This window comes from Adiantum capillus-veneris, chromosome 6 (genome assembly GCF_014529385.1).
Source record: "Adiantum capillus-veneris isolate H3 chromosome 6, ASM1452938v2, whole genome shotgun sequence".
Classification (NCBI taxonomy): Eukaryota; Viridiplantae; Streptophyta; class Polypodiopsida; order Polypodiales; family Pteridaceae; genus Adiantum; species Adiantum capillus-veneris.
Window position 1 is genome coordinate 39883079 of NC_140936.1, and position 12271 is coordinate 39895349.

The 12271-nt window shown below is 45.3% G+C and overlaps 2 protein-coding genes across 2 annotated transcripts in view; both read right to left on the reverse strand.

The window, feature by feature from the left end:
• Positions 1–12271, reverse strand: part of FK (Ergosterol biosynthesis ERG4/ERG24 family) — a 159328-nt gene that overhangs the window by 83965 nt on the left and 63092 nt on the right. The window lies entirely within an intron of this gene.
• Positions 5360–7785, reverse strand: LOC147455382 (uncharacterized). Its single transcript, XM_086515167.1, has 4 exons — positions 7138–7785; positions 6705–7034; positions 6427–6653; positions 5360–5531 (listed from the first exon to the last, which is right to left on the reverse strand). Exons 1-4 carry the CDS (start codon positions 7783–7785, stop codon positions 5360–5362), a joined length of 1377 nt encoding a protein of 458 aa, XP_086371293.1.

The window sequence follows — 12271 nt, forward strand, 5'->3', positions numbered from 1 at the left end:
CTTGCGAAAGAATCCAGTAAAGCCTAAAAAGGACTTTACTTGGCGTACATTCTTCAGAAAGGGCCAATTTCGCACTTTATCCAACTTTTCAAGGTCAGCGCGAATTCCATCGCGAGTAATGATATGACCCAAGTACACAAGCTCTTTCCTAAAGAATTCACACTTAGAAGCCTTAGCGTAAAGCTTCTCAGTTCTCAGTACTTCGAGAACAGTGCGTATGTGTGCTAGGTGCTAAGACAAACTTCGGCTGTAGATCAAGATATCATCGAGAAATACAACAACGAAGTTGCCTAAAAATGGTCTCAACAGATCATTCATCATCTGCTAAAATGTAGCTGGAGCATTGGTCAAACCAAAAGGCAAGACCAAGAACTCATAGTGACCATAACGCGTATCGAAACCTGTCTTAGGAATATCTTCCAGTTTAATCTGTATCTAATGATAGCCTGATCGCAGGTCTATCTTCATAAAATACAGTGCTCCATGGAGCTGATCTATTAGATCGTCCATACGTGGGAGCGGATACTTGTTCCTAACAGTGAGTTGTTTATTCGACCCTTTGTAATCCACGCAGAAGCGCATAGTGTTATCCTTCTTTCGAGAAAGTAACACTTGCGCTCCCCATGGGGACTTACTTGGCCGAACAAAACCCCTGTCAAGATAATCTTTTAGCTGTCGCTGAATCTCGTCCTCCTCGGTTTTACTAAACCGATAGGGTTGCTTTGAGAAGGGCCGACTAGCAGCCACTAACTCAATGCCATGATCTACTCCTCTCGACGGCGGCAAGCTAGGAGGTAGATCATCAAGAAAAACATCCTTGAAATCAATCATCATTTCTCGGATAAGGTTGGATTCGTTGGAATCCCCAAGTTCAACAGAAGAACATGAAACATATTTACGAAATTCAGTGACAGAAGTACCAAGCACTAATGAATCAAACCAACCACATGGTACACATTGATAAAAGTCAACATCAGAAGCCTTTATTTCTTTATACATTTCCAAAGCAGTAACAACTGGTAGTGCAAAACCATTATTTACAGACTTCTAATTACAAAGCGACAAAGATACATGAGTCATGTCCTACTTAACAAAAACAAGAGAGTGATGTACATAGTCTATATACAATGAGTCTTGTTTATCATAAAGCCACGGAATTCTTAAAATAACATCTGCTCTGTCCAGGCGCATGATGTGGAAATCCAAGTTCTCTTTGTAATCAGCCAGCTCAAGCGACAAGTGTGAAACCATCCATTTCCATACATCCGTATCCTCGCAATGAGCCATCTTCACGCGATACTCATGGTCACTGTCCCGCGTTCGTAGGCTCAGTTTCTGCACCAATTTTGCATCCACAAAATTGTGTGAGCTTCCATTATCAAGAAGTACGGTCACGTCGTGACCATTGATCTTCAGGGGGAAACGGAGAAGATCGTGCTTATCAAACACTTTGGTGCTAAAAGTACAGTTAGTGCATGAACTGTGCGCTAAATGATGGATTTCAATTTGAATGACATCAGAGTTACATGAGATCTCATGAATTTAAACCGAAAGACGACCTTGCGATTTCTGTGTCTTCTTCTTCTTAGGGCAATCCTTGATTTGGTGACCCGTCTGGCCACATCGGAAGCAAGCCCCCTTCTACACTGCATCAGCAACTGAAGCATTTTTGGCTTTCTTCTTCTCCTGAGAAGATCTCGGCGGTGATTTGGACTTCTGTTGGAGTCGGGGTCGCCTCTTCGTAGCACCCTCACCAGATTGATGCTCTGCAGTTCTTTTCTTCTCATAGTTTGCTCTATTTATCAAATGGAACGTCCTAGCCTTTGCCACTACTTCCTCGACATCAATCGGGGCTTTAACCTTGATTAAGGCCCAACGGTAATCCTCATGTAATCCCAGCAGGTACATGTGCACCGCGTGCGTAGAATCCACCTTGCAGAAGGTGTTAGGTGTAGCGGAATGAATGTTTGCGCTTTGCTCAACATGAGTGCTCCAAACTGTGCTCAAGGTTCCCTTTGTTCTTATGGAAGATAGAGCCTTCCGTTCTTAGTGAGAGAATGCTATGATCACAAACAAAGTGAATGGACACTGTGCGTGCAATTGTATGAGACTGAGAGATAGAGAGAGAAGAGAGATACGACACCAGCGACGTTGTAAAACCCTCCTCCAAAAAAAACCCCTCTCGTCGGCGAGAGTGGTCTACCTATGATTAGACAATCTGGTACAAATGAATGCAAGTGACTGATGCAAGTCTAGGCTATGTCGACGATGACGACGGGGATGACGAAGTCGACCTAAGGGCTGAAATCTGCAACCTTCTAACTGCTGAAAATCTGCTGAACTTGGGGCTGTTTTGGGTGGCTGAAAAACGCAGGTTTTGGCTGCGTTTCTCCAGGCTGAATTTGCTGTTTTGCTGCTGTGCTTTTAGGCTAAATTTGCTCCATGCACCTCTGCTACTGCTGTAAAACGCTGGGCTGAGATGCTCTCCAGGCAAAAACGCCAGCAACTGCACAAGGCTGGAAACGCTAGCTGATCTGCGACTCTGTCAAAACGCTAAGGCTGATGTGCTGAGCTTGGGCGATTCTGCTACACATGCAAAAACGCTGATCCCTTCTGCTGGTTAGAGAAAACGCTAGGGCTGTGTGGGTGTAATCGCCAAGTCTGGGGGGTTCTTGATGGTTGTTGCTGAGAAGGTGCCTGTTGAGTGGTGGAGCTCCTGCTGCCTCTTCTGCCATTTAGTGCTAACTGAAACCGGCCCGTAGGGCGGTAGGCGTTGGCTTTCACCCTAAATTCTTACTTTATACACACACACAGAGCACTTTGCAAAGAGAACCTGCGACGGGAGTTAACACTTGAATACACACACGGCTCGGAAGCTAGAATGCTCCGAGCAGACGCCGACAACCTGTAGGCCCCAAAATTGGCGCCCCTTTCGGTATTTCTTTATTCTTTAGGAGGGTAACTTACAAGGTAAGGTCCTGGGAATCCTTCACGTGTATCCACCTAGATACCATTTGATTTGGCCAAATTTCGGCAGCATAACAACCCCAAAACTTGCGCGAAACCAATTCCCCTGCTGGAACTCACTTGCACTGTCGTATACCCTCTGATTCCTGTCCAAAAACAGTAAATTCAGCACGCTGTATTTACTGGTTTTTGCCTTGTTTTCAGCCCCAAACAGTCCCCTAACTGTCCTTTGCCAGTGGGGCACGATTCCCAATGGTACTGGCGTCCGTACGGCTGAAAAACAGTGAATTTACAGCGCATACACAGCGCTGATTTTGCACCTGTACGGTGAGGTTATGACCCTCACCAGTGCCTGCTTTGGAGCAGCAGTTAGCTACCCCTGTTCCTGCTCAAGGAGGCTCTTGCCTCAGCACAAAAGCATGAACCCACACAACTGTACATCAGTCAAATGAGTAGCCCTCTTGTGGGGCATCACATAACTGCACGTAGGGGAGAGAGAGAGCAGTGTGTAGTGTGCAGGGCATCACTCCTAGCACCACACTGTACATGAGAGGGAAAGGAAGCACTCCATAGCTCTTAACCTGTGACAGGTTGCAAATGAAGCCTCTCCCTTCTCTAAATTCAGCGCCAATTCTTCTGCACGAGGAAAGTTCACGAAAATGTGACACTTGGCGCATTTTCAAGAATTTTCCCGTTTCGGGTTTGCCGCCTAAAAATATCCTGACCGGTTGCCCAGCTGACTTCGCGGCAGAGTTGTAAAATGTTCCCCTAGTCATACCGGAGGTAATGACGCGAACACATTTCACGGCCCAAAATAGCAGTTCCCTAAATTTTAGGAGATGCTTCCGTTGGGCTCCCACTGGTCTTCTGACCATCTATCCTCATTGGGACCGCATCCAAAAGTGCAATGTGGCCCAACTGTCGGATACTTTCTGTTGGTAGTCCCACCTTGACTTTACGCCTTAATTGAGTTCACTTCCTAGTATCCATCAACTTGCTAAGTGCGTCGGGGGGACCTATATGATCTGGCTCTAAGCCTAGACATCCTCTTACCATACGAATTCCAGTGTCGACCACTTCCCATCTGCAGGTGAATCTACCGTTCACATTGGCCATACAATGTCCGACCGTTTGCTACTTCAAAAAGAGGGTCTTAAACAAATAAAATAAACCCCATTAGAAAGAAACCAACAACCAAGGTTAGCAGTTGCCACATCTCTGTGACATGGTTAATAATTGCCACGTCCTCGTGACAGCTAACTTTGGTTTGCTTATATATTTTCTTACCCAAATTGCCCTACCTACTTTTGTTGGAAAGTCACTTAAATTAGTAAGTGAAAAATGTCAAAAAATAGGGAAAATAGGCTAAAATCACTGGAAAATTCTCCTAACTGATTCTAATGGATTTTGATGGGAATACTGATGATCATGCTGTGTGCAACCAGAGGATATGCATCTACACCAAGTGACTGGGCGTGCACGGTCTACGAATAAACTCACAAAAGTGTCAGATCACTTCTAAATCTAGACTGACTGGACTGAATGAACCCTGATCATGCTGTAGCTTGTCCACGGACACATAGGGTTGGATGCGTCACGTGACATCCCCTCCTTTTCAAAGTGAGGTACTGGTACCGAACTGTATGGCGTCGAGGGAGATCACCAATAGCATCCTCCCAATCCTGGAAGGGACTCTTCGCCGGCCCACTCTGATGTGTGGGTCGTGCAGTTCTTGAACTTCATAAAGGTCTGCAACACTTGCTTCTTTGGGCCGCGCCGAAAGCGACACAAAGTCTTATGTGGCTCCTTCGATGCTTCACCTTCGTCTAGAGTCCTGCTTCTTTCTTCTTTAAGAATCTCCATGACTTAAAATTCCTGAAACCATTTCCAACACAAAACAATGAACATACCCATTCCATGTAAAGTGAGTGGAAAAAATCTCGTCTTCGCTAAAGACTGTGTATGCAATGTAGATGAACATAGAGACGTAGTCAGGGTGGTGTCATACGGTCACGTACGTTTTGTCCACGTACGAAGACGTACGGTACTCATCGAACTAGAAAATTTTATGTCGTACTACATGGTTACGTACGTTCAAAAATAAAAACACACAATTCTTAACCCTAGATTTTACACTTGGGACAAATAGACAATTGATTATCACATTGGACAAGAATGCAACTTGCAAGTGCCAAGTTCCGACACTCAAGAGTTGAGAATCAAGACAATGAGACACAATGGGCATGAACTGCGATTCGCATTACATATGTCATAAATCAAAAAGCTAAGTTGAGATTTGATAATCGAGATGATACAAAAAAGTAGGCCTTTTAAGCCTCAATCGTGCAAAAAGTGGAAGTAGGGTCAAAAAAGATATGAGAGACACTAAAGTCTAAGAGCTTCCTCCGCTCTCATCATCATCATCATCTTCCTCTTGTGAGCTCTGCTCATCGATGTCATCTTCATCCTCACATGAATCAGATTGTGGTGTGTCATAATCTCCCTCACTAAGGAGATTTTCCTCCTCGTCATACTCCGGCTCTCTAGGGTCCATAGTGTTGGATCTACGAATAGGCACATCCTCCAAAACAGAGGCCGCCGCAAAGGAGCCGCTTCACGAGCCTCGCCGCACATAGGTTGTAGGAGTAGTAGCCTCCATCTCACGCCCACGGCCACGGCCACGGCCACGAGCATGGGAAGCTCTTGCACCTCTACCTCTTGTAGCCAAACAGACTCCACTCACAATGACCCTCTTGCGTGATCGTGTGCGAGAAACCCGTCGGTCAATCTCCTCTACCTCTAAGTAGAGCTCGCGGAAAATTTGCTCCTCCGTCATATCACGCTCTTTGTTTACACTTTTGAGAGTATCAATTGAGAGCTTGCAATCATCAACATTGACCTATTTGACAGATAGTGAGTCTGTAATATAATTCATGAGAGAGAGAGAGAGAGAGAGAGAGAGAGAGAGAGAGCGCCAAGGCCCGAGGCTTAAGAGGGTTTACTTGTCCAAGAATCCTTAATGCAACTCTTTGAAGGTGAGGTAATTGGTACCCGGAGCTCTCCCACCAAAAAAGAGGCTTCACCAAGGACTCCCTCTTCCAACATATGGTGGAAGTAAAAGCCGTGCCTCTTTGGTCTCCATAGTTGATTAGCTCTTGAAGGAACGTGCCGTGATGATCTTCTAAGAGGGCCTTGGGAAGGAAAATGCGGCTCTCTTCTTGTAGCATTTGGTTTGTGAAAAGATCCGACTTCTTGTAGGCCGGATGCAAGAGAGCCGCAAAGTGGTGAATGGGCCTCTTAATAAAATCCCATCTCTTTTGGAAAAGAAAAAGGATATCATCTTTCTTGGGGGAATCTTCAAAGACATCACTACAAAAAGAGAGAGAGAGAGAGGTGAGGCATAGTGCAAATTAGCAAAAAACATATTGTCGACTTGAGAATGGAGAGCAAAGGAGATACCGTGTCCCATCGGGTAGACCATCAAGAATAGTTGATGCCTCTATTTCCTTGTATGCCTCATCCATGAAGTGGTGAAGAAGGCCTATGGTAGATCCCTCCATGTCGGTCATTCGGAGCACTCTGTAGATGGGCAAGATGGCTACCACAGGACCCTTCACCTCTTCCCAAAATTCTTCTTTGAGGGAAAGCCGTTGGATGGCCTTTGCCTCTTGTGAGGTTTCCGAGTTCTCTCCTTCACACCATTGCTTGAACTCATCGGACACCATGGTTGTTTGCACTTTGTTTTGGACATCGTAGAGGCGCTCAAGAAGAAGCCACATAGAGGCAAATCGTGTTGCCGAGGGTTTCTTCAACTCCTTGTCGGAGTACGTGCGAAAAATTGCAAGTATTCTCACCTTAGCATTGATGAAGTTGACAATAGTGAGGGCTTGGGTGAGAATGGCCTTCACCGATTCTAGTTTTCCTATGTCTTCCATGAGAAGATCGAGGCAATGGGAGGCACAAGGGGTCCATACAATGTTCTTGTATTCGGCCTCAAGTAGTCGGCTCATGCTAGTGCAATTGGATGCATTATCGGTGATCACTTGCACCACATTTTCGGGCCCGACCTACATTAAAGAGAGAAAAATTTAGAACACTTATCAAGAGGGAAAAAAGTAGTAAGTACATACTACACATTGCACAAGAAGAGGGGACAACTTAAACTCTCACCTCTTCTATTGCCGCCTTGATGTGCTTGTAGATGAATTTTCCCGTGACCTTGTCTCTTGCTCCCGCATCAACCGCTCTCAAGAAGTAGGTGCCAAGAGGGCATGACACGAGTATGTTAATGATGCCCCTCTTCTTACGATCACTCCACCCATCGGAGAGAATGGAGCACCCATATTTTGCCCATCCGGCTCGCATGGGCTCAAGGGATTTGTCGATTTTTGTCCGCTCTTCGTCAAGCTTCTTGGTGCGCATGTCCGCATAGGATGGACCCGTCCACCCCTCACATGGACCGACGGCCGCAATAGCTTTCAGCATCCTCTTCCACCGCTCTAGTCGAAGGAAGTTGAAAGCAAGATTACACTCAATGATGGTGCGTGCAATCTCAATGTCCGCAAGCCTTTGTCTCTCTTTGAGGAAAGACAATGGACCGGAGCTCAAATCCACCGATTGCGAGAGAGAGGCTTGCCTTGCTTGCTTTGGAGGACGGCCACTAGCACTTGCCGATGCCTTCTTCTTATTGGTAGCCATTGAGCTTGCCGTCGCCTCACCGCTTGCAATGGAGGTAGAGCGAGAAGGGCCGCTTGTATCCTCCTCCGAGTCGGTAACATCAATGTTGGGCGCCACTATCTCCTCTTGGGCTCTCTTCATCTCCACCTTGCGCGTTTTCAAAGCGAGACTTCTTCTTGCACTCTTCCAAAATGTCGTCGGGTATATTGGGACATGGACCGGCTTCACCTCCCATCTTCGTCAAGTGGATGATGAGTCGAGTGGAGGAGGAGGTCATGATCTTGGGACAATACTTGCATGTCCACCTACAAACGTTTCGTTTGTCCCTCACTCTCTCATAGGAAAGGCAATGCTTTTCAAAAGCTTCATGAAGAGGGGGAGGCATGATAGAACACTTGAAAGTTGAGAGATTTAGAGCTTGAAAGTTGAGAGGTTTACGCAATGGAGAGCTTGAGATTTTTTGATAATGGAGAGAGGAGGTGTGAGAGAGGAAGACTCGAGGAAAGCTTCATGGAGGAATGGAGAGCTATGAGGGAGGAACGGAGATCTTGAGAGGCTTAGCAAATTGCAATCTCTCATGACTCATGAGAGAGCTTGAGAATGACTCATGAGCTTGAGCCTTGAGTTGGAACATAATGAGAAGAAGAGAAAGAGGGCATCCTTATATAGATTTAGAGTGTAGACACTTGCCCTTGAACCCAAGAGAGAGTTAGATAAGAGAGAGAAATGAAATGAAATGTTACATTAACGTCTTCAAAAGGCCAAAGTGACCTATGAGACCAGAAAGTTACAATGTGGTGGATCTGATACAAAGTCAGAGTCGGAGTAACAAGATGACAACAATGACAAAAATGAAATGACAAATGTCACAATAAAATACTATGGAATCCTAAACTACTAGGAGTGAATAGCAGCTAGCTGGGATTGCTAGATCACAAGAGATCCAGTATCGATCGCTGGCGGATCTCATCAATCTCCTCCATGGTTAGTAGTCTGAGAGAGAGAGAGAGAGAGAGAGAGAGAGAGAGAGAGAGAGAGAGACCTAATGGAATCCAAGGTTGAAGGACCAAAGCAATGAGAGAGAGAGAGAGAGAGAGAGAGAGAGAGAGAGAGAGAGAGGAGCCTAGGCCCTAATGGAATCCAAGGTGAAGGACCAAAGCAATGAGAGAGAGGGAGAGGGAGAGAGAGGAGCCTAATGGAATCCAAATCAATGTGTGTGTGTGAGAGAGAGAGAGAGAGGAGGCTCAAGGCATGTGGGAGATGAGGGGGGGGGGGGGATCCTAGGAGGGATCCAATGCCAAAAGGTAGCTTAAAATCCTCCCAAAGAAAAGCGCAGTCAACGGTTTTAAAACCGGTCAAACGGACTAAAAAGACACCGGACGGAACGCACGCCATGACCGGACGGGACGGGAACGGACGCAGCTAGACGGAACGTTCCGTCCGACGGCGGACGAGAACAACCCTGGACGGAGTGACAACCCGTTCATCAAACACATGCAAACAATGAGATCGAATCTTTTTCTTATGATCTAGAGCAATCAACTGTGGCAAAACACAATGGAAATGCCGACACTTGGTGCTCATGAGCTCGTTCGGAAACTGTGTCATGCCAAGGAAGAGACATGAAATGTGACTTCCTTACATACATACTTTTCAGCTTTTCATGAAAAATCCGCATACATTCGTGCTCATCCATGAGAGAAACATGCTCAACATACAATATGTCATGCCTAGGAAAAGGGATCACATAAAGATGCTGACTAAAATACAGGAAACGATGACGAATGAAACATTCGAACAGGCGTGCGTATCAATCATGCGAACACATAATACTTCTTGTGAGGGTTCTTTGGACCTAGGCTCGAGAGCCAAGATCGATCCTTTGTGATTGATCGAATCTGTAGCGAGGTTAGCTTCGCTAGAAAAAGCATCAACTAACACTCCATCCTTGTGAACAATCACATCTTCTTCATGCAACTCATCATGCTTGTGAGAAATCACATCTTGATCATGCAAATCATCATGCTCATCCTTATCATCCAAATCATCATGCAAATCATTGGCATCCAAATCATCATGCTTATCATTGTCATTCAGATCATCATCATGCTTCACACAATCATGCAAATCCTGTGTATCATGCTTTGGAGAAGAAGAGACTGAGAGAGTCTCCTTTTCCCAAATCTCTTGCACCGATGCCGGCACTGGAGAAAAGAGTCGCAAGAACTCCTGCATGTGTCGGTCACGCTGTTCTTGTCTTGACTTTCTTTCTGCTTCTCTTTCTGCTTTGTCCTCTGCGTGTCTGCGTTTCATTTCTGCATTTCTTGCTTCGCGTTCTAAATTCTGTTTCAGAAACAATTGCTCCAAAGCCTCCATAGGAGTTAGTGCAATCCTTGACGTAGACGGGGAAGGGTCATAAAAACCTCCTGATTGGGGAAATTCTTCTTCGCCTCTCTCATGCTCACCACCTCCAAGCGAAGTATCCATTCCGCTTCGAGTGATGACCATTCTGACGTCGTGGGTTCTTGTGGGTTCTTGTGGTCTTGGGTTCTTAAGTTCACGAGGAACTTGGGTTCTTGAGGGTCATGGGTTCTTAAGTTCACGAGGAACTTGGGTTCTTGGGGATCTTGGTACTTGAGGTTCTTGAGTTCTTGAGGTTCTTGCAGGTCTTGAGTGTTGAGCGCGCGGCGGTGTGTGCAAGTGATAGAGCACGCAAAGATGTGCAGTGTGTGTGCAGAGAGGGGTGGCGAAAGCCAGCAGGAGAGGAAGTGCTAGCAGAACGAAGAGGGAGAGAGAGAGGGCTCACGTTTTTGGGGAGAACTCAATAAGTGAGTTTTGGGTTTTCCCACTTTTATTATAAGTGACCTTTAAAAAATGTGTCCAACAAAGTATAAAAATGTACAAAAAGGGGTTATTTAGGCCTTTAACACAACAACCTCCCACTTAAAGGCATAAATGACGCCTTTAAGTTAACCAACTCCCACCAGAGCTGTATGCAATGCTCATGTTGAGCCTTAGCAAGACTCTTGGTGAGAACATCTGCAGGGTTATCCTGTGTGTGAATCTTAGTCAAGGTGACTAGACTATCCTCCAATACCTGTTGTATGAAGTGGTATCGCACATCAATGTGCTTTGTCCGTGCATGAAACATGGCATTCTTGGCCAAATAGACAGCACTCTGGCTATCACATCCCAAGACAGGAGTACTAGTAGGCATACCAAGCTCTTTGACAAGTCTTCCCAACCATATGGCCTCTTTAGAAGCCTCAGTGGCTGAAATATATTCAGCCTCAGTAGTACTCAATGCCACAATTTTCTGAAGTCGTGAACACCAAGAGACAGCACCACCAGCAATAGCAAACACATAGCCACTAGTGGACTTCCTGGTATCCAAGTCACCTGCCATATCTGCATCACAATAGCCCTGCAACTTCAGGTCACTTTTGCCATAGCATATACACCTAGATTGTGTACCTGACAAGTATCTCAGAATGCATTTCACAGCTTCCCAATGTTCTTTGCCGAGATTGGACATGTATATATTAACAACTCCCACCGCATGGGCAATGTCAGGACGAGTGGCAACCATAGCATACATAAGAGAACCACAAGCTGATGCATAAGGGATTCCCTTCATAGCATTCACTGCCACGTCATCCTTTGGGCAATCGGCTTTGCTAAGTTTTGTGTGTGGAGGTAAAGGTACTCCAAGTGACTTAGCTTCAGCCATGTTAAACCTGTCAAGTACTTTAGCAATGTACTTTTCTTGAGATAAGAAGAGCAATTTCAGCTTTCTATCTCTCTTGATTCTCATGCCCAAGATGTGCTCAGCATCACCTAAATCCTTCATTGCAAAAGCTGAATTCAGCTGACGTTTAAGAGCATCAATGGTAGACTTATGCTTCCCAGCAATCAACATATCATCTACATATAACACAAGGATTATAGGACTTCCATCATTATCCTTCTTTGTATCTGAATGGCTGCGTTTAAAGCCTTGAGATAGCATAAAAGTATCAAACTTTTTGTACCACTGACATGATGACTGCTTCAAACCATACAGTGCCCTTCTTAGTTTGCATACAAGTTCCTTTCTATCAGGAACTACAAAACCCTCAGGTTGCTTCATGTAGATATCTTCATCAATGTCACCATGAAGAAAAGCTGTTTTTACATCCATTTGATTCAATTCTAAGTCGAGCACTGCAGCGAGAGCAAAAAGGACACGCAATGGCATAAGCTTTACAACAGGAGAAAAGATCTCTTGAAAGTCAATCCCCTCTTTCTGTGCATACCCTTTGGCAACTAACCTTGCTTTATACTTGGGCTTCCAATCAACACATTTGACCTTGTAAACCCATTTGTTAGGAAGAGCCTTTCTTCCTTTAGGCAATGGCACAAGATCCCAAGTATTGTTTGCATGCAAAGATTTGATTTCCTCTTGCATCGCAAGCTCCCACTTACTGTTTAACTCACATGATTTTGCCTCTTTATATGTAAGAGGCTCACCCTCATCTGTCAACATAACATGATGCAAAGATGGGTCAAAGCGCTGTATCAACCTTCTGCCACGAGTAGACCAGCGTACCCAATGATCTACATTCTCAGGCACACGTTCTACATCAGG

What these genes read in the sequence shown, in the direction of transcription:
- LOC147455382 (XM_086515167.1), bottom strand. Translation starts at nt 7,785, where the DNA reads ATGAAGAGAGCCCAAGAGGAGATAGTGGCGCCCAACATTGATGTTACC. An exon ending in TCAAGGCGGCAATAGAAGAG is followed by an intron (nt 7,035 to 7,137) that starts GTGAGAGTTTAA and finishes TCTTTAATGTAG; the next exon opens with GTCGGGCCCGAAAATGTGGT. An exon ending in TCTACGATGTCCAAAACAAA is followed by an intron (nt 6,654 to 6,704) that starts GTGCAAACAACC and finishes TGTGAAGGAGAG; the next exon opens with AACTCGGAAACCTCACAAGA.